Here is a 26362-nt window from a genome sequence, read left to right as displayed (position 1 = left end):
CATAGACTAAATGTGACCATAGAAGAATCCTGGGCTTAAATGTAGATCAGCTACTACTGTACATAAGGTAGAAGAAGTCCCTGGAAGAGATCCCTGTGAGACCAGTACAAATTTCTTCCTCACCTGCAATGTACTGTACTTAACCATAATCTCTCCACATCCTTTTTCTCTCAGCTGAGATCCGATGCGGATTCAAAGTGAAAGTAATCCACCTGAGGAGTTATTCTAAAAGAATGAGGGTTCTTCCACCCTCAGCCATGTGCATCTTTTGTTTATAAATCTGGACTCTTGTTCAGCCTTCAACATACTGCATGCATTGAATTGGTTGCGTGTGATTAACGGAAGGTGTTTATATGCCATTGATTAGTTCATTATCATTGCATCCTTTGTTGAGTTTGCTATGTTTGCTGCGGATGTTTTATTCATAATTGACTGCGGAAATTTTAAATGTTAGGTCTAGTTATGTTAATTCTTGGGAATAATGTTTGAATTACAGCATTCTATAAATGGAAGGAAAATAAATGAATAAATAAATATCTGAGGCAAATCTGTATTTACACAAAGTAGAACTAGTACCATCATAGTACATCCATTGTGATTCTTGATTTAGCTTTCTAACATTTTTTTTAAGAGGACGATGTTGTCTCCATTGCTTCATATGCTGGATGAGAGTGAAAAAGGCAACTTGGAATTCTGTTGAATCAGTCATAGAATCAGAGTCATTGAAGTCTGTAAAGGATTGTGTTCTACAACCGGCCTACAAGAAGCCTAGGATAAGCTCGCAAGCCGGGCATGGAATTATTAATTTATTTGAGCCCACAGCAGTTATATCTCACCATTTAAGATGGGAAAAGCTGGGGAGACCTGAGGTGGCATGCCAGGAGAAGGAACTAATACACAACTGATATATTTCTGAATACTCCAGTGAAGCAAAGAAGAGGCAGAAAGTAGCTGCTACCCATGATATCAACATCCATCAGAGAGGCATCACAGAGAGCAATAGCAGATATTTCTTATCTATAGCAAATTTCCAATATTTCTATGTCTATGATGCATAACAGGAACATTTGCTGAAAAGCAGGACCCCCGTCCAACCTCTTTGTTTGAGTTGTCTGAAGGATTGTCCATATGCTGCCTGTTTTCATTCAAGCAGTTAATTTGGATTTCCTTGGATATTCCTTGCCCAAAAGGCACTTCCTATATTTCTCAACAATTTATTTTTTTCTATACCTTGGAGTTCCTCTGAGGGGCTCCAAAGTCCTAAGTCTGGCATCTTAGGGGGCTGGAAATCCAACAATCTACCTTCCTGCTTGCCCTCAAACTTTGCTATTAAGTGAGAGAAGACAAGTCTGACTTAAACTCCATTATGTGCAGTGCAGTGCTCCTTTCTGAAACTAACCTTATTTCAACCCTCATCAGTGCAAATCTTCTGTCTTCAGCCATTTTCCCACCTGGAGAAATTGATATTGACATAGTTCTTGACATTTGCTCACTGTGGGATTTCCTGGGACAAAAGCTGTTGGCCATGTGCTTAAAATCAACAACAAATACCCACTGGGCCAGCCTATGCTCTGTTATGCCTTTTTAGTTAGGAATGTATTGACAGACATTGCAGGAATGCTTTTATAAACAGATTAATGCTGCTGCATAATTCAGTGCATCTTGGCTACATACATTAGGTATCTCTGTACATAATTTAGATCTAGAGTAGATGAGGGTTCAGCAATTATTGTTTTTTTTTTTTTTTTAAAAAAATGCATTGAAAAAAACACATTTCTTTTTACCAGGTATTCCTATTTAGGTGATCAATTTGAAGAAAAAGTTACCTGCAAGATGGCTCCAGCATATTAGCAGAATGCTCACATTTTCCATGCATGCAGAAACCGTTATAGTGTTCTGGACACGGAATGTAGATTCCCCTGGCACTTTCTTCCAGCTTGTTTGCATTTTCTGTGAACAAGAAAATCTTTCTGTAAATGCATTGCTAAGAGAGGAGGGGAGGAGGAGGAGGAAGAGGAGGAGGAGGAGGAAGGGGAAGAAATAACAAAGCAATACTACTTTTGCATTTCATGCAAAGTAGTCTTTAAATGGCAAAGCTATGATTTATAAACCAAAAAATATGCATGATAGGAAGCTTATTTGCAATTCTTTGCAATATTGACATTCTCATATTATTTCATATGGTACAGAAATGGCTGATTCCGCTGCCTCCTCACTGATTGCTTGGGGACATCTTCTGCGTCCAAAACTCACAGTGATTTATCCACGTTGCAAAGTAGCAATAGCAAAAATTATAACAATTAAAATAACCTCAATCTAGGTGTGTGAGTCTTTGACGCTTACCAAATAATTAACAAGTCATTCCTCTAAATGCTGGGATGTATACTATTAATTAAAGATTAGCTTAACCACTTTGCAGAACTGTGGCCCACAGAGGCTTCTGAGAAAAGTGCTCTTTTTTATTAGCTCTTTGTTAGCACTAAAAGAAGCCTCTGTCTTTACCCTAAATTAGATAGTGCAAGCAGGAAAAGTCATTAATAACACAAGAACATGACAAGTGGACTTATCACACACAATAATTTGTCCTTTTAGTTTTGCTCATTTTATTTATATTTTAGTATAAGCTAACTTCCATGTCCAAATTAATATATGAACTCATACAATTATCTTTTGATTGTTACAGTTCTTGGAGTTTTGCAGGGCAGTTCTGCAATGTAGAAAATGAGTGCAAATATGCAAACATTGTACAAAATTCTGTATAGAAATTACATACAAAAAAGCATATGTTAAGGGAAAGTAAAGACAAAAATACGATTTTGACTGAGGTTGACTCAGCCTTTCATCCTTCCGAGCTCAGTAAAATGAGGACTCAGATTGTTGGGGGCAATATGCTGACTTTGTAAATGTCTTAAGAGAGGGCTGTAAAACAATGTGAAGCGGTATGTAAGTCTAAGTGCTACTGCTATTTTAGAAAAAACAGCATATGCTATATGAAGCTTCACGTTCAAACTATGCACATGGGAATATGGATGAATTGTATATGAATTTCACGTGGAACCAATTCAAAAATGGAAAAGAACAAACAAAAAAATGAATATGATAGAAATAGAAAGAGACAGCTGATTAATGCATACATAAGATTGGGTCTGTTTAAATTTTGAAGGAACAAATTATCCTCATTTCAGAAAAGCAAACAATTGATAATTATGTTTCTTAAATGTAATCAAAAAGCATTACTCTTGGTTAAAAGTGATGACAGGTTTATTTTAGTGTAGAATTGTCCAGAAGACAGACAGACAGACAGACAGACAGACAGACAGACAGACAGACAGACACACATGCACACGCACACGCACACGCACACGCACACACACGGAGGTGGGAATAGGGATAAATATTTCAATTCTCATTTAACTACAAATTTATTATGGAAGCATAATAAAGTGTATTTAGCTAACTGGAGACAAATGTTGTGCATCCAGAAGAAACATTTAGTTTGGTCAGCAGTTTACTTTGGAATAAGCCTGGTATTCAAGTGTAACATGTATAGACCAACCCCAAAAGGCTATGTTTCCCTTGCTATTTGGGGTTTTTCTTTTTCTTTTTGCTTATCATATTCAACACCTCTGAAGCACCCCATTTGGTTTGTAGTTTTCACTGAATCTGAAGGTGATAGCCAGATTCCTTGCATCTGCTTATTCTTCTAGATTCGTAGTGAGAACAAGCAAAATTGCAGGACTTCATCCAGAATTGTAGGACTCAACATTTGACCAAGAATAGGCAACCTACAATTGCAAGCCTAGCTCCCTAGCCCTTTTTTGTGTCCCTTCAGATTATCTGCCTGAAATTCAAATGGAGGTACAATTTTTCACATTTTTAAAAATATGAGCCAACACACATTATAACTAGGTTTAGGATCCAATCTGGGTCTGTCACCGGGACTAGAGGCTTTGTCTTCTGAGCTTTTGGACTCATGTTAGAATCCACCTTCAGGGAACTTCTCTCTAGCAGTGTGTGTGCTGGTCTATGTGTGATATTTATATGATGCCTGTTGTATGTGACTTTTTAGATTGGGGTGTTGATGGCTGGCTGTTAAGTCATTGGCTTGTGCTAAACCCTCGCCTTCTAAGTGCTTGATAACAGGGGTGGGTTTCAAAACCTGTCACTACCGGTTTGCTCGTGGGTGCTCGCGCGCCCGTGCCCACACAGGTGTTGCTTCTGCACATGCACAGAAGTGTCCGGGCGGGTGGGCGGAGCCTCCTGCCGCCGCTACCGGTTCACCCGATCTGGGATAAACTGGTAGCAACCCACCACTGCTTGATAAGCTGGTGATAAATCAGCACTACCCATTTCCCAGGCTTCAATCACCTCCCTGGCTGTTTTTGTGCCTGCTCGTCCAACAACCTTAATAGCTGCAAAATTGAATGTATGTCCTTGTTCATTGCAGTGTGAGGTTACCAACAAGTTTGGGTCTCCTTGTTTTACTGCACACTTGTGTTCTTGCAATCTGGTGGTTAGCTTTCTCCCCATCTGCCCTACATAGTCACAGGAGCAATCCATGCAGAGGATTCCGTAGATTACATTGGAAGTATTTCCCACCTACAAGTGATCTTTACAATGCATAATTTGTCTTTGTATGATAATCTCTGGGTGGTGTGAGATGCCTACTTGCAGATCTCAGAAGCTGTGTTCTATAGCTTCTGAAATGTTTTTGAAGTATTGTGCCATGTGGTTGGTCTTGTACCTTGTTTCTTCCTTTCTCCGCCCATCCTGTTGCAAGCATCTTGTAACAAATGATTGTGGGTACCCATATAAATACACTCTGCTAGAGAAAAGTTCCCTGAAGATGGGCTCCATCACAAGTTCAAAAGCTCAGAAGACAAAACACCTCTGGTCCCAGTGACTGACACAGATTGGATGCTGCAACATTATCCTGGGACATGTATATTTGTCTTCATTCATAACTAGGGTTAATTCATTTGGTTTGCTTTTATTTCAATTCAAGTTTTATCCCCAAAAATCTATTTTAAAACTCTACTCTTTACTCACATACACCTCTAATCCTTCAAGTGGCTTTCAAAACCTTTTTTTGGGTGAAGTCTAGGTATTGGCTGATTTATTAGCTCTGTGTAGTGTGAGGTTTTTGTGGTTTTTTAGTAATTATTTTTAACACCGTTATAATTTGTAAAATTTTCAATGATTCTTGTATACTGCCCAGAGTTACTCTTTGTGTGATGGGCATCCATGTAAATGTGATTTAAAAAAAATGCATTTGCAGTAATGTTTAGCTGTATTTATTTATTTATTTGATCATACTGTATAATTATTAAGTTTATATGCTATCTGACTCACTATGGAGTTGACTCTGGGTGGTTTAACATATAAGCTGGAGGGTATGGATGTTTTGAGGGGTTCAAAATACTTTAGATAAAATCGAGAAAGCAGAATAGCAGCATATAGCTAATATGGTGGCAGAGTGGTTAGAACGCAGTACTGCAGGCTAATTTTGCGGACTGCCAGCAGTTCGATTCTCACCAGCTCAAGGTTGACTCAGCCTTCTATCTTTCTGAGGTTGGTAAAATGAGGACCCAGGTTGTTAGGGGCAATATGCTGACTCTGTAAACTGCTTAGAGATGGTGTAAAGCACTATGAAGTGGTATATAAGTCTAAATGCTATTGCTATTTAAAACGTTCTACATCAAGGGCCACTGGAATGAAATCCACCTCAGTCTTTTGAACATGGTTAGGCTGCTAACTGGAGAGCCAACTGCTGTTTGACACCACCGACTGGTTGACTCACAGAGCAACCTTCTATCTTTAAACTGCTTATTATAGAATAGGGCCAGGTGATTTGCCAAGCTCCAATGAATTCTCCCTCTCTGATTCAATCAAGGAGACATGGGTCTCCTCAACCAAGCAATACCATCTCATCAAGACCTGGCAAGCATGTCTTCCCTGCTGTAATGCCTGCTTTGTGCTCTGTGGAGTTATTTTTTTTTTTTAAATACTTTATTGAGTTTTTAAAAAAGTTTTTTTAAAAAAATAAAATATCAAATCTCAGGTAACATCTGAGGTATCGTGCGATTACATATATACAGTATATACATAGCAAATATCTTCAAATCAATCATTATTATTAATCATTTTTAGAAATAGGTATATCCTTATAGTCATATTCTATTATTCCACCATATGTACCACCTTTGCCATACTGCCTTAAATTTTGAATTTTCCTCATCTTTGAGCATACTGGTTAATTTCGCCATTTCTGCACATTCCAAAATTTTATTTATTATTATCACCTCTGGAGGGACTTGTTTATCCTTCCAATATTTTGCGAAGGTTAATCTGGCCGCTGTTATGATATGTATTATTAGTTGTGTCTTGTCCTTAGAGAACCCGTCTCCCGTCATTCCCAATAGGAAAATTTCTGGAGAAAATTCTATATCTTCTTCTACTATTTCCTGCAGCCAGGTTCGTATTTTTGTCCAGAACTTCTTTGTCTCTGAGCAGGACCACCACATATGAAAGAAGGTGCCAATCTCCTTTCCACACTTCCAACAAATTCCTGAGGCATTAGGAAATATTTTTGCTAATCTAGCTGGGGCTAGATACCATCTATGAAATATTTTGTAGTGGTTCTCCCTATAAGTAACAGATTTAGTAAAATTATAATTTCTATTCCAAGCCTCCTCCCAATCATTAAAATTTAGTCTGTGGCCAATATTTTTTTCCCAAATGCTTAGTTGGTTCCTCGCTATCCCTTCTGCTCTGTCTTCGCCTAATAAGAGGTTATAGAATCTGGCTAGCATTTTCTTTTCCATTCCCAGGATAATTTTATCTAAATTGTTGTACTTCATCTCTATCCCAAATTGATCCCTATCTTTTTGATATCTAGAGCTTATCTGCATGTAACTCCACCAGTCCAAATTAAAGCCTTGATTGTTTAAAGTTTCTCGAGGTCTAAGGGTACCATTTCCATCTAGTATGTCTTTGTACGTGCCAAATTTTCCAATATCCCTTTTATTAGCAGCGAGCAACGCCTCTATAATTGAGAGCCAAATCGGAATTTTGGTATAAAATCTTTGTCTAATTTCTTCCCATGTTTGGATCAGAGTCTCTCTTAATTTGTGTCTGTGAAAATGTAATTTCTTTTTATTCTTTGGACCCCATAAATAAGCATGCCAGCCTGCCTGTAGATCGTGGCCTTCTAATGTCAGAATTCTCTTATTTTGTAATGTGACCCAATCTTTGATCCATACTAATTTGGCCGCGTTCTGATATAATTGCCAATCCGGTAATCCGAAGCCGCCCATGTTTCTTTTCCCTTGCAGCGTTTTATATGCAATTCTTGCCTTCTTCCCTTCCCACAAAAAATCTCGCACCTTCCTTTCCAAATCTAGAAAATATTTTTTATCCAGGTTCACCGGAATGGTTTGAAACAGAAATATGATTTTAGGAAGAATATTCATTTTAATTGCTGAGATCTTACCTGTAAAGGATAGTTTTAGTTTCTTCCATCTATCTATATCCTGTTTTATTTTTTGTAGTAATGGATTATAATTGTCCTCTTTTAAGGAGGAATACCTTACAGTGATCCAGATTCCCAGATATTTTATCTTCTTTGTTATTTGCAGTTCCAGGGACTTTTCTAACCGCTTCTTGTTCATCTCATCCATATTTCTTACTAAGATTTTAATTTTAGTTTTGTTAAGTTTAAAGCCAGCGACTTCACCATACTGTTGTATTTCCTGGAGTACCTTGGGACCAGATTTTAAGGGATCTTCCATTATTAAGGCTACGTCATCCGCGAAGGCTTGTATTTTAAAAATTTCTTTCTTAATTTGTAATCCTTTAATTTCTTTGTTGTCTCTAATCTTTCTTAATAGAATTTCCAGCACCATTATAAAGAGTAGGGGGGACAGGGGGCATCCCTGTCTAACTCCCTTTTGTATCCAGAATGTCCGTGTCTTATCTCCATTTATTAATATACTTGTTCTCTGTTTATTATATATATTTTCAATCATCTTTCTAAAATTTGTGCCGAATCCCATCAAATCAATTTGGTTAATCATGAATTTCCAATTTAAATTGTCGAACGCCTTTTGGGCGTCCAAAAATGCTAACGCCAGCTGTTTTTCCGGGTGTTGTTCATAATATTCTATAACATCTATTATTGTCCTCACGTTATCCCTCATTTGCCTCCCTGGGAGAAATCCTTTCTGATCGCTATGAATCCAGCCATTTAAATTTTTTTTTAGTCTCTCCGCAATTATACTAGTGAATAATTTATAATCTGAATTTAACAGAGAAATCGGCCTGTAATTTGCTATCTGTTTTGGGTCAGCACCTTCTTTCAAAATGAGAGTAATATAGGTTTCCTTCCAGGAGTCTGGGATTCTTGTACCCACTAGTACCTCATTAAATACGTCCAACAATTTTAATAGTAGTTCTTCCTCAAATTTTATGTAAATTTCCCCCGGGAGTCCGTCTGGACCTGGTGTTTTATTTTTCTTTATTTTGGCAAGCGCAGATTTAAGTTCTTCCATTGTGATTTTATTATTTAACATTTCTCTCTCTTCTTCTGCTATCTGTGGCAAGTTAGCTTCCATCAAGTATTGTACAATTTTGTCTGGGTCAATCACTTCCTCTTTATATAAGCCTTCATAAAATTTTCTCGCTCTTTCTAACTTATCCATTTCTTTTGTCAGGATGTCCCCATTGATGTCTTCTAATATAAGAATCTGATTTTTTTCCTGTTCTTTTTTTAATCTATATGCTAGCCATCTTCCCGACTTGTTGGCGTTTTCAAATTGATAGTGTTTTATCCTCTTAATTTTTTGTGCCAGCTCTTTCTGATCCAGGATGTTAAGGTTGTGTCTTGCCATCATCCATTTTTGCTTGGCCATCTCGTCTCCCGGGTTTTGTTGTAATTTGCTATCTGCTTCTTCCAAGTTCTTATTATATTCGTCTCTAACTTTTCTTTCTTCCTTATTCTTAAATGCCATATATGAAATCGCTACTCCTCTCAAATACGCCTTCATAGTATCCCATACAATTTCCTTCGCCGTATCTTACCTGCCGTTCTCAATGAAAAAACACTTAATTTCTTCATTTAATTTTATTATAAAATCTTTTTCATTCAAAAGGTTAGATCTTAGACTCCATCTTTGTTGTCTCCTCTTGTTAACATAGTGCCAATGTATTTCCAGAAATTTATGGTCTGTCCAAGAATTTATGCTTATATCTGCTTTCTTAATTTCTAAACCTAATTTTCTAGTAGTCCAAACCATGTCAATTCTAGACCAAGAATTCTGTGGGTTTGAGAAAAAGGTATATCGAGAGTCGTGAGGATGTAAAGTACGCCATATATCAATTAAGTTGAGTTCATCAACAAGATCAAAGAAGCTTTTTGGCAGCGGTAATCTTTTATTCCTTTTTCTTTCACCACTTTTATAGTCTTTCAATGGATTAACAATTCCATTAAAATCGCCTAGCATACATATTTCCAGATGGGCCCAGTTCCCTAGTTGTTCATGTAGTTTTTTATAAAATTGTCCCTGTTTCTCATTTGGAGCGTATACTCCCACTAACAACATTTTTGCATTAGCTCTCCTAATTTCTACCATTAAAATTCTCCCTTTAGTATCTTTGTTTTATTTCTGCCTCGATTCCCTTTTTCACATAGATCGCCACACCCCTTTTCCTTTTCTCCGCTAATGACACAAATAACTTACCAAATTTAACAAATTCTAAACGATTTGCCTCATCTTCTTTTATGTGGACCTCCTGTAGACAAATTATATCTGGATTCTGTTTTGTCAATTTTGATAGGATTATCTTTCTTTTTTTATGGTCGTTTAAGCCATTGACATTTAAGGATATAATTTTTAGGCCATCCATTTCTTATTTTGTGTCCGGGTTCTAGTTTTTATTTGTCTTTAGAGTTACCGCTCTTACTGGTCTGGTCTTTTTTCCTTGCCCTTCCGCTTCTTCTTTTTTCTTCTCCTCCTCTATATCTTCTTTTGTAGTTTGCTCTTGTGAGGTCTCTTCTTCCGTATTTACTGTATCGAGCTCTTCTTTACTAGTCTGTTCTTCTTCTCCTCCTCTTATTTGTTCTAGGAAGTCTTGTGCTTCAGATAAACTATCGATTTTAACTTTTCTTCCTTGCCATGACACAATCATCCCCTCTGGCAGAATCCATCGAAATGTGACATTCCTTCTATTTAAGTAGCTCTGTGGAGTTATATCTCCCTAGAGGTTTATTTAGGCTTGGAGTAAGGTGGTTAGAGACTGGTTGCTATTTAGTCTGTCCAGACATAAAGGTTTTTAAAAAATATTTTTCTTTTTTTTTTTCAGGGTAAGCTGCCCAGAGTAATTCTGGACGGCTTCTAAATCTCGCAAATACATTTGTACTAGCCTCATCTCACCATAAATACCCAGGGCACACTGGATAATTTTACACTTTCCTGCTGCTTTCAGATATCAACCATGCTACAACATAAAATGTTGCCAGGTCCTGCGCAGCAGTGCTCAAAATTTGTTGGAGGATGATGACCTTTGGCATAAACTAGACTTAATGAGCCCCTTGTTTGCTACATTAAAGTGCTCTGTAATTTGATATACTCTTCCACATACTAACCTTGATATTCCCATATACCCATCTAATGCTCTTACCCCTTCTTTAAGATTCTTTCAGCCTCTTGGTTTTGAATCTATACTTTATATTTTAATACATACACATCTTCCAGCTTTTCAAAAAAATTTAGACTCTCATGTATCTACTATGTTTTCAAATGGTCTATAACCACCCTCATTATACTGTTCTAGGGCCATAATAAAGATTTATTAAATACCTATTCATTTCTGCAACTCTTTTCTCCAGAACTAACATCTACCAAAAACAAAACAAAATCCAGAGCCATTGTAGTAATGGAAGCCAAAAATTTCTGTAAATATTGAAGAAAACATTTCATGATGTGCAACTAATTTAGAATGGAAAAAAGGACTCAGTTGGTGCGCCCCAAGATGAATTTCCCTTATTAAAATTTTAGCACAAGTTTCTCAAAGCTACCCTGAACCTGTAATGTGTTCAAGTTTGGGCTTCTTGGATGCTATACAGAATCATATTCTCTACTTCTCTTATCAATTTTCTTTAACCTGGGGACCTTCTGATACATGGCCATTGCCAGCTCTTGGACTTCCCGGAAACCTGTCAGGTCATGTTGAAATCAAGGGATTTTGTTCCCTCACATTTGTATCAAAATGCAATTTTAGACATTCAGCATTTTTATTTCAGCCCAAAACCTTGACAAATTGCTCCTTCACATAATCTCATAATTCCAAAAGTCAGATTCTGCAGGCAATATATTTTAATTATTAGACCAAGGCCTTGGTTTCCCGTATGATAATCACGTTAGGAAAGACCATGGCTATTTCTTTATGCAACACTTTTTTTTAATTATTCCTAGAGTAATGCTTCAGATTATGATTATTTCAACATTAATCACTTTGCAGTTTATATTATGTTTGACAGCTCATCTTCAAATACCAAACTCTCACTATACTTATTAGATAGGAAGGAATTATTTTTGACTTATTGAGGTAAGTTTTTTCCTCTCTTTTTTTTCATCCTTCGCTCTGTATAGCCAAATTTATATGGAACACAGAAATCTCAAAGCCTAGTGACAAAATATCTCTAGCTGTAAAAAACAGGTTTATCTAAATTGTGTCATTTTTGACACATAAGCAATTACCTTATGTTTGGATTTTGAAGGAAAAAGCGTTACTTCCTTTTATCACTCTCCACTTATTAATCTTAGGCAATGAACAGGTGCAAGAGAACGTTATAGCATGAGGCGGCCTATGTAGCGGTGCTTTTCAAAGAGATAACAAAATGACAGTTCAACAGTTGGAATGTGACTTCACAAATAGAACTCTTTACTGAAGACTAAAAATATCTAGTAATAACACAGCTGTATGCAGAGGTTTAAATACTTATAATCATAATATTTGTTTCAACAAATTCTAAGTGAGCAGAAATAGATACCACTTCTACATGATATGAATTTAACACCTTTCTACAATTTTGAGGGCATAGTTACTATATATGTGCGCTTGTTTGCAGATTCAAAATAAGACTACAGTGCATATGTCAAACGTAGAAGCCTTGATATTCTTCCAGTTGATTCAATGCCACTTTGTTTTATTTTACTGCAATGTTGTTAGTACATCCCCCAAACGTTGATTCATTCATTAGACCTATAATCAGTCAGATAAAGACAATTCCATAGGTGAAGAAAAACTCCGATCCTTGCAAGTTAAGACTGTGGTTCTGTCTATTTTTAATAACAGCTTTCTAAGCAAGAGCCTCAGCATCTGGAAATGAAGATAATTTACAAAGCAGGGGAGCTTTATAAAAAAATATATTAATCCTTTCAACTAGCAATTTCAACTGCGAAAAAGACTATTAAGAAATGGAAATTACATGGAACCACTGAATCAAGGCAAAAATCTCTACTAGAACTGCCCCCAAACTGGACAGGTGACTTACAAATGTTCTGGAAAGTTTAGCTGACATGCCTCTAGAAGTTGTCCACCATACAACAATGTTAATACAACAAATGGCTGCATGGAATAGCTGTCAGAAAGAAACCTGTTCTCCAACCTAGTTACAAACATTATACTCTAAAGCACTGTTTTCTTAGAGTGTGGTCCCAGGAGCTCTGGGGTCCCTCACGATCCTCTCAGAGATTTGTGAAATCAAAATTATTTACCAGCCTATTTACCAGCCTATGTTGATAAATAATAGTACTAAATTACTAAAATTCTATCAATTGTGAGAAGTGATACTGACAACAAATGTATCCATTTTAATTTTTAATATGGTAAATATGGACAAATATGTCCCATACAAACAATAGCTCTTTTGGGGACCTCTATAATTTTTTTAAAAAAATGGAAAGGGAAAAAGAGTCTAAAAATTTAAGAGATAACATTGATAAACCTGACCCTTTTAAATTCGGATTATAAAGTTTTTATGAATATAATGGCTGAAAGAATGAAAAGAATATTAAATTTCATGATACACTCAGACCAGAATGGCTTTCTACCCGGCAGACAAATTAGGAATAATATAAGAATAGTTGTAGACATGTTAGAATATTATGAAGCCCACCCAGAAAAGCAAATGGCCAAAAAGCGTTCGACAATCTTAACTGGAAGTTTATGATCAAACAAATTAAAACAATGAAATTTGGAATGAACTTCGAGAGAATGATAGAAACAATTTATAATCAACAAAGGGCAAGAATAATAATAAATGGGGATATGATCAAAACATTCCAAATCAAGAAAGGAGTAAGATAAGGATGCCCATTATCACCATTATTGTTCATTCTGACATTAGAAACCTTGTTAAATAGGATTAGGAACAATAGTGAAATAAAAGGTCTAAAGATCAGAAGAGAGGAATATAAGACACAGGCCTTCGCTGATGATGTAGTGCTTATTATTGAGGAACCGCTAGAAATGGGCCAAAGAATTCTTGAGGAATTAGGAAGATACGGCGAGGTATCTGGGTTTAAATTAAATAAAGGAAAAACTAAGATGTTGGTCAAAAATTTGACAGAAAGGCAAAAGGAAGAATTAGAAAAGAAATTGGACTTACAAATTGTTAAAAAAATTAAATACTTAGGAATTTGGATAGCATCAAGATGCTTGGTCCTGAAAGAAGACAACTATATACCACTGATTAAAAAAATTAAACAGGATCTGGAAAAATGGGGGAAATTGCAGTTATCACTTCTGGGCAGGATTGCAACGATAAAGATGAATATTCTGCCCAAGTTATTATACCTATTTCAAACCACACCAGTCACCTTAGATAAAAGATTTTTTCCAGAACTTAACAAAATTACCAGGAAATATATTTGGGGCGGGAAAAAACCAAGAATTGCACTTCAATCACTATAAGATAGTAGAAGTAGGGGAGGCTTTGGACTCCCAGCGTGGGAAATCTATTACAAAACTAACTTAGTCTGGATAAGGGAATGGATCACCCTAAAAAATAAAAGAATCTTAACTCTGGAAGGGCATGACCTACAAAAAGGATGGCATGCCTACCTATGGGATAAGAAAAAAAAGAAAAAAAACATACTTCCACAGACATAAGATAAGAGATACGCTAATACAAACATGGGAGGAAATTAGATATAAACAATATACGAAGGTTCCGAACTGGCTTTCAACAATGGAAGCTATGATATACCCTAACACACTAGAAACCAACAAAATGTTTAGGTATAAAGAGCTCTTGGATAGCCGAGGAAATCTCAAAACCAATCAAACACTAGGAGAACAGGGCATCCATATCGATTGGTGGCCATACCTGCAGATTAAATCCAGGTACCAAAAAGACAAGGAAGAATTTGGAATAGAGGTGGAAACAAATAGATTTGATAAGATATTGATAGGCCCAGAAAAAAAAAAATTAGCCAGATTATACAACTATCTATTAGAATTCGACAGGATAGAAGAGGTGGTAAAAGAACCAATAACAGCGTGGGCAAAAAACATTGAACACAACATAAATTTGGATGAGTGGGAGACAATCTGGAATAGAAACTACAAATTAACAAAAGCAGCATCATTTAAGGAAAATCAATACAAAATGCTATATAGATGGCACCTAGCCCCTGCAAGACTAGTTAAAATATACCCAAACATAAGTCCCAAATGCTGGAAATGTGGATACCACCAGGGTACCTTCTTTCATATGTGGTGGTCATGTCCCGAAGCGATGAGGTATTGGAAAAAAATCCAAAATTGGTTACAAGAAGTAATTAAAGAAAAAATTGAACGAACTTTTCTCGAAACTTTTCTCCTGGGAGTACTAAAGAGGAAATATGAGAAAAAAGAGAGGTATTTAATTGTACACATTATCACAGCAGCAAGAATAGCTTACGCACAACACTGGAAAGGAAAGGAGACACCACTGGAGGAACACACAATCCAGAAAGTTCTAGAGTGTGCAGAGATGAGTAAACTAACGTTAGAGCTAAATGAGAAAGAGGACTCGGAATACTATATGGTGTGGGAACTTTGGTATAGATGGATGGATAATCGAATAAGGGAGAGATAAGAGATAGTGTAAATATCAGAATGAATAGGTAAATTAGGAGGCACTATAACAAAAGAATGAATTTAATCTGTATAGAAAATACCACTGTCTAACCGATTTTACTTGCATTGTACTGTAATGTAATATAATAAAATTTCACCCCCCCCCCACTGATAAACCTGAAATATTTTGGAACAAAGCGTTTTGTATTGATGATAAATCCCTTGGACCAGGGGTTCCCAATCCCCAGGTTGCGGCCCACTATTGGGCCATGGTCCATTCAGAACCAGGCCACACAAGCGGGCAAGTGCACATGCGCATGCCACTCCACTTGTGTGAGTGGCAGGCGCGTGCAGTTGTGTGCGAAGATCCATTTGTGCGAGCACCCACTGCTTGCATAAATAGAGCTGCATGTGCAAGCACACACATCTGTCTCTCACATGGAACCATTCCCTCTCCCCCCCTGCTGGTCTGCCAAGCCGAAAAGGTTGGGGACCCCTGCCTTGGAATAGATACATTTGGAAGAAAAAGGTGAAGATTTGAGGAAAAGACTCCATACTAATTGTTAAATACAGGAAATAGTCTGTTATGTTTTGGGATTTGTTTTGATAGTGAATGGCATAGGAAATACCACACAGTTAGAAGGAAGAATGGATTCAACTTATCAACATATCCTAGAAGCTAGGATGAGGGCCTCCTCAGGGTGCTGTTGGCTAGACAATGCTGGCTGGCGACCCCCCAGGAGGAGAGCCTTCTCTGTGGTGGCACCTACCCTTTGGAACAATCTACCCCCAGAGATACGAGTGATCTCCGACCTCCGGACTTTTCGTTGGGCCCTAAAAACTCATCTCTTTCAGTTAGCTGGTCTCTCTTGATTTTATGATTTTATGGTTGATTTTAAATTTTGATATGGATTTTAAATTGATAAATTTTAAACTATGGGCCAAATTTAATTATTTTAAATCTATTTTTAATCGTACTTTATGTATAAATGTTTTATTTTGGCTGTTCACCGCCCTGAGTCTGAAAGGAGAAGGGCGGTATAGAAATTTGAATAATAAATAAATAATAATAAATAAATAATCTAGATTGTGAAAAATTGCAGCTGAAGAGAGGTGATTATTTCAGCATATCAACAATCCAAAACATAACCTCTAATTAACTCTTGAAGTACTTATTGGAAAGGAAGCTGAAGGGTTTGGAATGGCCTCCAGAGTTTTCAGATGTGAATCGTTATTGAAAATTTGTGGGATGATCTCAATCATGCAGGCAAGGCCATAGACTATTCCTGAATGAAAAGAATTCTGCAAAGAAAGTGGGAAAAATTCCAAAAACAAGAACAGAGGTTCTTAGCTGGCCACAGGAAAGGTTTGGAAGCTGCCATTTCGGCCAAAGAAAGTATTACAAAGTAGTGATTGGAAGGATGCCCAAAATTGGGCACCTATCACATTCACAATTTTCTTATTTCAAATCTATAAAGAACTGCATGTAAAGAATAAGTATGTGTTCAGATTAGGAGGCAAATATCATGTTTATCTTTATATCATCAGCTTCTGCTCAGTTAGGAACTGCCTGAAAAATACAATTTAACCAGAATTACCTGAACTTTTCCATATCCCTGGAAAATAAGTACAGCTTCTGTTTTATGACTTTATGTCAGCATTGCAGGATGGAGTAGATTATTTGCGCAATAACAAGTGGAAGATTCGACAAAACTTTCTGTAGTGGCTGGGAAATCACAATTTTTTCAGTAGTATATTCCTTGATTAACCATAGGTATCAATTTTTCATTCCAGTTGCTTCTACAGATAAAATTCAGAAAGAAGATCTCTTTATGTATTACTACAAAGTAAAACTGAGGTTTGTATGGTCAGCTTGATATACTGTGCAGCCTGGGAAAAAGAAAAGATGATGCCTCCATCCTCCGTTTTGTCTCCAAAAGCTGATTGGAGAATAACAGACATTCAGCCTACCCAAGCTGACACTTTCACTCTGCCTAATAATGCTGGCTCTGCAGCTTTGCCACCAAATAAGCTAAGAACATCATCATAAACCATGCATAAACAGAATATACTCTTTCCACAGTAAAGAAGAATTTAAAATTTAAATCTAACATGTAAGTATGGACATAGCCTGCCAACATATTTAGGATTAAATCAATCTGCCTCCCATGGAACAATCTGGCCCAACCCTACAAACCTCTTGCCTCTTCAGTCTTACAGAAAGAGTCTTCAGAAGGGATGGATATCCATTTAATTTTCCTTATGTTGGGTAGAGAAACTACCCCAATTCTGGGAAAGTTACTGTGGGCTCATTTAATTTCTATTAAGTCTGGTGCTGAACAACAGCCCTGGCCAAAAGGCCGCCCACTGATGTCCCACAAGGCAGCGCCGCTTCCAAGGCGCTTCAAAAGTGCTCCAAGGTGCTTCAAGGCGGTGACGCTTCCTAGCACGTTGGTAGCATGGGAACCTGAATCTGGCCCCTGCCTGATGTAAAGGGGGCCTGAAAAGCAGCAGCAGTGTCAGACAAGCTAAACGAGCCAGCACATGAAGGAAAGCCACCTGAGGAAGAATTCAAAGAAGAAAAATCCAAAGGTGTAAGAGAAAAGAGAGAAAAAAATTAAGGGGTCTAGGACCTGAAATAGTCCAGGAATGATCCACTACAGTCGCAGAGCACACACACACAAAAAACATCTCTATCGGGCTGACTGAGTCGAAAAACTTAGAAATTTGAATTATAATTTTTTTTTTGGGTTGTACACCACCCTGAGTCCTTCGGGAGAAGGGCGGTATAAAAATTTAATTAATTAATTAAATAAATAAATAAATAAATAAATAAATAAATAAATAAAATAGGTAGTTATTGGTAATGATATTCATCCGGTGACTGTTTGAACTTACGATAGCATAGCACTTAGACTGATATACCACTTCATAGAGCTTTACAGCTCTCTCTAAGCAGTTTACAGAGTCAGCATATTGCCCCCAATAATCTGAGTCCTCACTTTACCAACCTCGGAAGGATGAAAGGCTGAGTCAACCTGAGTCAAGCTGAGTCAAAATCTATTCTTCGGCTGGTGAAAATTGAACTGCTGGCATTTGGCAGAATTAGCTTGCAATACTGCATTCTAACCACTGCGTTACCACGGCTCTTTCCAGATGTACTGAATGAGTGGTAGTTATGACTAGTCCTTGTATTTATAGCCTGTGAATTATAAATTGATCTTACCCATTTTATAAAGTGATCTCCAAAAATCATATCTTCTTAAACTTTGAACAAGGAAACCCAGTTCAAATTGTCAAAGGCCTTATATTATAGTCTGATATTGAATAAAGACTACAAGTTGTTCACAACAATTTTAGTTGGTAGACTGAAAACAATTTAGCAAGATTTTATTTATGGGGATCAGTGAGGGTTTTTACCTAAAAACAGTTAAGACTATTTTGTGCTTTATGTTACCTGAAAATGTTAATGTTTTCAGGGAACATTAACAAAGATGTAAACAAAGCTGCTTGATCCATGGTTATAAGAAAAGTACAGTTTCATGATTTTAATATGTAAATAATGTTTAAAGAAGCTGAAATACTACAAAGCTGATTATTGTTAATTAAGTGGCGCACATTAACCAATGTATTGATGGTTAATGCTAGCATTTATAAAATTAAACCAACTCAACCCTTTTTTTAAATAAAAGAGTAGCAAGTATTTGAAAGTACTCGGAATTGTGGGTACTCCAACACTAGGGGTTTTAAAAAAGAGACAGGACAACCATTTGTCTGAAATATTTCCCCATTTCCTGCTTGAACAGGGGGTTGTACTAGAATACCTCCAAGGTCCCTTCCAATGCTCTTATTCTGTTCTGTTACTTTGAATATAAAAATAATCTTTTGTATAAATCAGTATTTACACAATATTTTTATATTATTTTTTATATTCAAAAGATTATTTTTATGGTAGCCATTTTTTTTAATATTAAGAGAAACTTTCAAGAGTTCAGAATACAAATAGAATTACTTCCATCAGTATTGATATTTTGGAGGTTTTACCAGTCCATGGCTATTTTCAGCATATAATGTACGTCATTAACTGTCAGCCTAACAAGATAAACTAGACTAAGAAACAAATGCCATTAAGTCCCATTTATCTGATTGCTGTGGGTCTTCCTTCTATCTGTCAAAGCATGTCCTGCTTCAGGTTTCGATTACACACTTAAACACAATTGTTATGGAGATTAGCAATTTACTCATGGCTGAAGAAATAACAGGAAGGAATATAAAATAAAACAGATTCTCTGAAAAAATGGAAGCTTGCCTAAATGTTTTTACCTTCAACAGGGGAATACAGAAGAATAGTCAAAATCCAGTCCAAAGTTCAGAGAGCCAAATCAGGTTTGTCAGTCAGTCCAAAGATCAGGTTTCCAGAATCACAAGCAGAATCACAGGAATAACAGACCAGAACAGGAGATCAGACTCTTGTTTCCAGTAAAGGAACAAGGGTCAGAGCTGCTTTTAAATCACACCTGGCATTAATCAAAAGATTTACTCCCTTGCTAGGTCAAGAAACCTCTGCTCTGATTTCTACTTGACTGGTGTAGGAGGTGGGAGACCTTATGTCATTCTCATCTGACTGTTCCAGCTGTCTAGATGTATTTGAACATGTGATTCTTTGCTTGGTGCCTCCTGAGACTGACATTTCACAGGTTCAGCTGGAGCAGCTTTTTCCTATTCAGAGGCTGAGGCCTGGACCATGACAAAGCCATTCTCTATGCCTTCTACCTTAACCTAGAAGATTTCATCTGGAAACAGTCTGATAATTTTGAGGTGCCTCTGATGGCAACATACTGCCAATGAGAAAATTCTTTCCTTTTTTAGTGAAAAAGATTCCCGATGAAATTTATTTAGCATCTAGAAGTCTGGCAACAGACCAGGGAGACTTAGGACACAGTGAATCTTCAACCTTGCTTGCTGCCGCCCCCAAGATCCAATTCTTAACAAGACTTAACAAGATTAAGACATTGTTTCCCTTGTGTTGGTATGGATTCTAAGCAGAACCAGAAATTCTTCAAAATAGTTATGTCTTTCAAGAAGTAGTGGACTATTATAAGTTGTAGGTACTTCTAGGACAGGCAGGGGGCTAATATCTTTCAGGGATATTGTTGTATCCAGCATTATGGATCCTGCGAGGAGTAATAATTTTTCTAAATTATGTCTAAGGTCTCTTTTACCTCAATGATTCTACGGGGAAAAATCAGCTCTTACTGTACTGTGCTACGTGAGTATATGTCACCTTTGATAACTTAAGACTTATATCTATACTATCAAAAGATTCTTACCTCTGTGAAGCATATTAAAAAAATGTCTCCTGTCCCCTTTATCTTCATATGAATAACGATTATATATACAGTATTCTTTATGCTGCATACTTCTGCTTTACAGGGTTTTTTTTTTTTTAAAAAAAATCTTTTAAATTTTCTTGTCCCACTGCAGGTCCATTTTTCAGTGAAAATAGAGTGAACAATAATTTATTGTTGTTTTTTATTTTTATTTTTTTTAACCTTTTTACCACTTTCAAATTTATAAATGGGCATTTTATAGTCAGTCGAGATTTCATGTGCTTGGCAGGAGGAGTCATTTCTAACTTTTAAGCATGGTCTCGTGAGGAAAGGCTTCTCCTTATCAGCAAGGAGAGCAAATTATTTGTTCCTATTATTCAGAATTCAAAATGCAGAAAATAGGACTATGTAATGCAGTTAACAGCCTTAAACCAGGGCACTATCAGACAGCAGATAAGCATATTTTGTTCTGTTTCAAGCCACATAATTTGTTGAAATTAATGTTGGTCTTAAAAATGGTACTCTGGTAAGCCACTGTGACAAGCTAAGAGAAAGAACATGACTCCTGTTTTCCATTTTTTTCCCCTGCAGATCTACACCGACTACAGATAGTTCTTGACTTATGGCCGTTCATTTAATATTGGTTCAAAGTTATGATGGCCTTAGAAAAAGTGACTTATGACCCATCCTTGAAGTTATTACCATTGCACCACTTCACAATCACATGATCACAATTTGGGCAACCGAACAATTGCAGTGTTCTGTGGTCATGGGCTCACCATTTGTGTGACGTTCCCAGCTGGCGTTTGACAATTGGGAAAGCCAGATTTGCTTAATGACTGTGTGATTCACAATGACTTTTTGATTTGCTTAATGACCACAGTAAAAATGGTTGTAAAAATTGGTTTCGTCATGTAATGACTCACTTTACAACTGTACCAACTTACGACAAAATTGCGGTCCCAATTGTGGTAATAAGTGATGGACGAGTTGTGCAGTCAAGTTATTAAGCAATATTGTTTGTGGAGCTCCATATAATGGAAGCTTCATATAATAAAGTTTAGGTCCTCCATTTAAAGGGTACTCTGATGTTTTGCAGCAATAACCTTATGAGGGCTAGAAGGTAGGCAGCTGTAGACCATCTGGTGCTTTGAAGAGAAGGTGGATGACACCCACCTTGCCACTATCTTCATTTCCCCAAAATGTCTTTGAGTCTTCTCTTGACACTATTTTTCCACATATTGTGCACTGCAATCTAATTTGCAGTGTACCATCTCTTTCTCTGAGATGGACTTTTGTTCAGGCTTCCACCCAGTAATTCCCATTCTCTTGTCCCACCTTCTTTTCCCTCCTACCATCACCCTATATTCAGTAATTGCTACATCATTGCATTATTTGAACAATTTCTTCTGTAACTTAAAAATAAAAATATTATGTCTCTATCCAGGGGTGGGTTCTACTTACCTTTACTACCGGTTCGCAATGGGGCCGCATGCGCAGAAGCATTTTGGTGACATCGGGGTCAGTGGGCGGAGTCTCCCGCCAATTTTACTACCAGTTCTATAGAACCTGTGCGAACTGGGGGAAACCCACCACTGTCTCTATCCCAGCCTTGGAACACAAAGCTGCCATTCAAAGGAAGAAGTTTCTGTCGCATCCATATTGTGATTGTGAGGCAGGTCAAAAGAAAAGATTTTAAGTGGCCCAAGTAAACTCTGGAATTTCCCTTTTCCTAGTTCTGCACCTAACCCTTACACCATTATGATGATGATTTGCTGTTTCTCTAAAGATGCAGGATTTTGTATTTCTCAGAATTTCTGCAGGCTGATACTATAACATCAGATCGGCAATGCAGTACTTCAGAACATTCCTTTCTTCCCTGGCATCCAGAAAAACCCAGAGACCATCCCCAATCTCCAACATAGGGAGGGACTAACTTCAGCTTTGTAATGTTCATAGAGATAAAACAGGAAGCCAGAAGGATATTGTCAGATAAGGACTGTAAAATCTGTAGTTCAAATCTCCAGTTGAAGCTCACTAGATAACCATCACTTTTCTTACCCGGCCTAGTAAGGGTCAAATATATGGAGGAAACTTTCGTCAAGTTCCACTGAGGATACAAATGTAATGCATAAAAAGTAAACATTGTGGGCCGCATTTGCAAGAGTTAGCTAGAAACTGTTAATGTGAGAACTGATCCATGCATCATGTTTACAATTTCTGATTGCTTTAGCGCGAACATAATGAAGGATAATTTTCAAAGATCACATTCTATCAGCACCGCAACATGTGTAAAGACATAAATGAAACACTCTATAGGCAATAAGGTCTGTGTCCCCTATCTACATAATCAAAAAGGAGTCACAGTTAACTCAATTAGATGATGTTCATTTAAGGAAATCAGCAACTGTAATTTTGCTCAACAATATCCCACAGGTTCTACCTCTCACGCTGCATTATCTAATATCTGTATCAAAACAGACTGGCTGCTGTAGAATTTGAAAAAAAACCCTGTTTATTTATATGGAGATGCAGCTATATGACATTTTCAAATGCCATACATTTGCATATGATGGTCTCCCCCTCTTCCTCCTCCACCCCTTTTTAAGTAAACATACCCCATTTTGATACAGTTTCCAAGAGAATGTCTATGAAAGAATCTTTCATAGAGTTCAGTCCAAATCCTGAAAAGAATAGGTATAAAATAGTGATCATACCAGTACTGATGATGATGATAATTAATATTAATTCACTGAAGCTATTGCTATCAATGATGGCTTCAAGCCTGTCATTCTGATTGATGATCATAGCTTTAATGTCAAGCAGTTCAGAGAGAGCATGACCTGAAGATGTCACAAAAAATGGATAAAGGTAATCTGTAAAATAAATCAATATTTACAAAACAGGTTTGGAGCACATTATGAAATTTTTCAGGATGACCTAGAAGGCTATGAGTGAAAGCCATTTAAATAAGAGGCAGACTTTTTCTTTCTTTCTGGGTTGTGGGAGTAGACATACTCTTAATTAAAGTCTCGGTATTTGTCCTCAACGAGATAAATTTGATTGGAAAGCCACTTTTCAGTTTGTTTCCTTTCTTAAAGAATACGAATTATATTCTGACAATACTGCAGATTCCACATGTTCTTGCACAATGTTGAAGCAATTTGTTAGAAGTATCTGAAATACAGTAAGTGGAAAAGACAAATACAGTTTGGTTGGGACAAAATATTTATGACTTTCTAGATACTGTGTAAGTTCTGGGTCCATATGATTCCTTTTATTTTTTCCTACCTACACTGAGTTTGTCATGCTGGTACTAGGAAATGATAGTACTGAAGGTCTAGTATAGTTTGATGTTGGTTTGTTAACCAGGAACCTAATACTATATCATAATTCTTATCCTGGATATAACACTGGGATTAGGGTATATCAAAATCATACAAGGGAAAAGAGGTGGTTATTTCAGCAACATCCATTTAACCTTCTTAGGAGGATTGAAGGAGCACCTTCAGACATGCAAAATGGCTCTTATAGAATATACATGTGCTCTTCCAATTATGCTCTTCCATTATTTCTAATTTTTAAAAGATATTAAAGAGCTAATAAATAAAGATGGAATATCCCATCTTTGAAATGGGAATGAAGCATAATTTCATCAACCTGTCAAAATGCTCACTCAGTATATGTGTCCATAGAAGTTTTGGACATCAAAGTACATACAGAACTGCAGATTAAGTTATGGATCTAAAACTGATGTGAGGAAACAAGAAACAATGAAATGCACTGAAACAACCAAAGGTACTTTTATTTAAACAGCTGTTTCTATATTTTCAGATTAAGACAAAACAGAGAAATTAGAGAAATGAAATGAGAACTCTTAAAGAAGCTATGATAAACATCTCAATCTCACTCATTCTCAAATGCCTTTCATTTTATTTCCAAATGGGAATTTAGTTTACAAAGAAAAAATAGGGAAGACAAAAAGAATAGGCTGGCCAATAAGAGTGCAGCTAGATAATATCATTTGTGACAAATTGGCTGAGCAGACAGAAAGTTGATGAACTCTTTAGATATGACCCTAAAAATAGCAAGGGGATGCTTGCTTGCTGACACTTCTTTAATGGCAGATGGATATGCATGACCTAACTTTAAGACAAGTGTCAAGAATATTGATGTGTGGAGTATGGAAGATCATTTGGCTGGCACTACTGCAGGAGATGGTTTGCATGATTAATGATGTTTCTTGGCTTCGTTTTTCCCAGGGCGAAGAGAAGGGATGAACTTTTGTCACCCTGAAGGTACAAAGTAATTTTGAATGAGAGGGGGAAATGGCCCTTCCTTTAAAAGAAAAATGCTCTTTTTTTACACTGGGGAAAAAAACAGGAGTTCAAAAGATACCCGTGACTCAAAGGACCAAAAGGATTCTGTTTGCGTATGATAATAGTTCTACCATGGTCACAAAAACGGTACTTGGCAGTTCGAAGACTCTGTGGTACATTCAAAGTGACCTGAGACTAATGCCCTCCCAATGTTTTGGGACTACTTCTCTCTGTTCAGCTTGGCCAACTGGCTAGGAATTTTTTGGATTTAAAGTCCTAACACATCTGGGACTACAGAACTGAGGTGGAGGGGGAAGCAGTTTTACAGGATTTACATTAAGATTTTGCTACTCAGAGGATACAGGTATTCTCTGTCATGGGGAAAAAAGGGCACTGCATGGAATGATGATGTAAAATGGGTCCAGTCACATTGTATACATGAACAGAACTAGGGTTTTATATTTCTTTCCCCAGCTTCTTCTGGTGAGAATGGGTGTTGCTTCTTTTTCATTTCCTGAATAGTATGGATTTGCTCTTATTTCAGGGATCGTGTACTACTACAATTTTTATCACTCAGTTTTGGCCAAAGGGAAGTTTGAATTTAACTAGTACTCTCTCTTTAACTCTGGAAACAGCAGAAACATCAACACACTGTATTTATAAAAGGCATATGAGTTATTATTGCAGCAGATAAGGAGTAAAGGTTACAGAATTAGGGGAACTAATTTTCACCTGAAGAAATATTGATAAATGTTTCGCACATCATAAAATGGAAATATGGAGTTGATATCATCATCATCATCATCATCATCATCAAAATTTCATTTTAATGTATGCCGATTAGTGTACATTCAAAGTGACAATAAAGCTATTCTATTCTATTCTATTCTATTCTATTCTATTCTATTCTATTCTATTCTATTCTATTCTATTCTATTCTATTCTATTCTATTTTCTATTCTATTCTGCATTTTGAGAGTGAGGGTCATTCATTGCTGCTTGCCACAGTGGACAGGTTGAAGTACCCAGACATCTGTGTGGTACTTTATTGTCTCCATAAATTATAACTTGCTTCCATGAGTTACCATATTATTCCTATTTGCCAAGTTATGATTGCACATCCTATTGGGCTGTGGAAGCCTACATCAATCCTCTGCATCTGGGACCCATAAGCAAAGAGTCAACGTAATAGTAAATGAATAAAATCCTGAAAGAAGCTGAAAAGGAATTCAATAAGACTAATGAAATACAGTAAATGTTTACATCCCAATAGGCACTCAATCAGAACAGCTGTGATGGATTGGCAACATCAGAAATGAATGTATTCCCACATGAATCGGTTGACTGAAGATGCTTCAGCTCACCAAGACAGACTGACAAAATGTCAGTGTGGTGAAGTAATCATTGGCAGAGACCATCATGTGACTGACCCCTGAAAATGGATTAAGTGAAAGTTCAGACAGCGACTGAGAGAGGAAAGAATAGCTAACAGTGGGGATTAGATGAATACGTAGATTGGAGAAAATTTCTGTGGATGAGGTTGTTTGAGTGTATCTTGGTTCAGGGGCTAAACATCTATATAGAGTCAGA

The 26362-nt window shown here is 36.9% G+C and overlaps 1 protein-coding gene across 1 annotated transcript in view; it reads right to left on the bottom strand.

The window, feature by feature from the left end:
• TMEFF2 (transmembrane protein with EGF like and two follistatin like domains 2) overlaps window positions 1-26362 on the bottom strand; it is a 280639-nt gene that overhangs the window by 9096 nt on the left and 245181 nt on the right. Inside the window, exon 9 of the mRNA XM_070956835.1 lies at window positions 1827-1950. Within this exon, the coding sequence (XP_070812936.1) occupies window positions 1827-1950 (124 nt within the window). The remainder of the gene's footprint in view (window positions 1-1826; window positions 1951-26362) is intronic.

The sequence above is a fragment of the Pituophis catenifer genome, unplaced genomic scaffold (genome assembly GCF_029215685.1).
Source record: "Pituophis catenifer annectens isolate HBS135680 unplaced genomic scaffold, rPitCat1.0.hap2 SCAF_1, whole genome shotgun sequence".
Lineage (NCBI taxonomy): Eukaryota > Metazoa > Chordata > Lepidosauria > Squamata > Colubridae > Pituophis > Pituophis catenifer.
The sequence above is the reverse complement of the archived record's forward strand: the minus strand, read 5'-3'. Positions and strand labels throughout refer to the sequence as shown.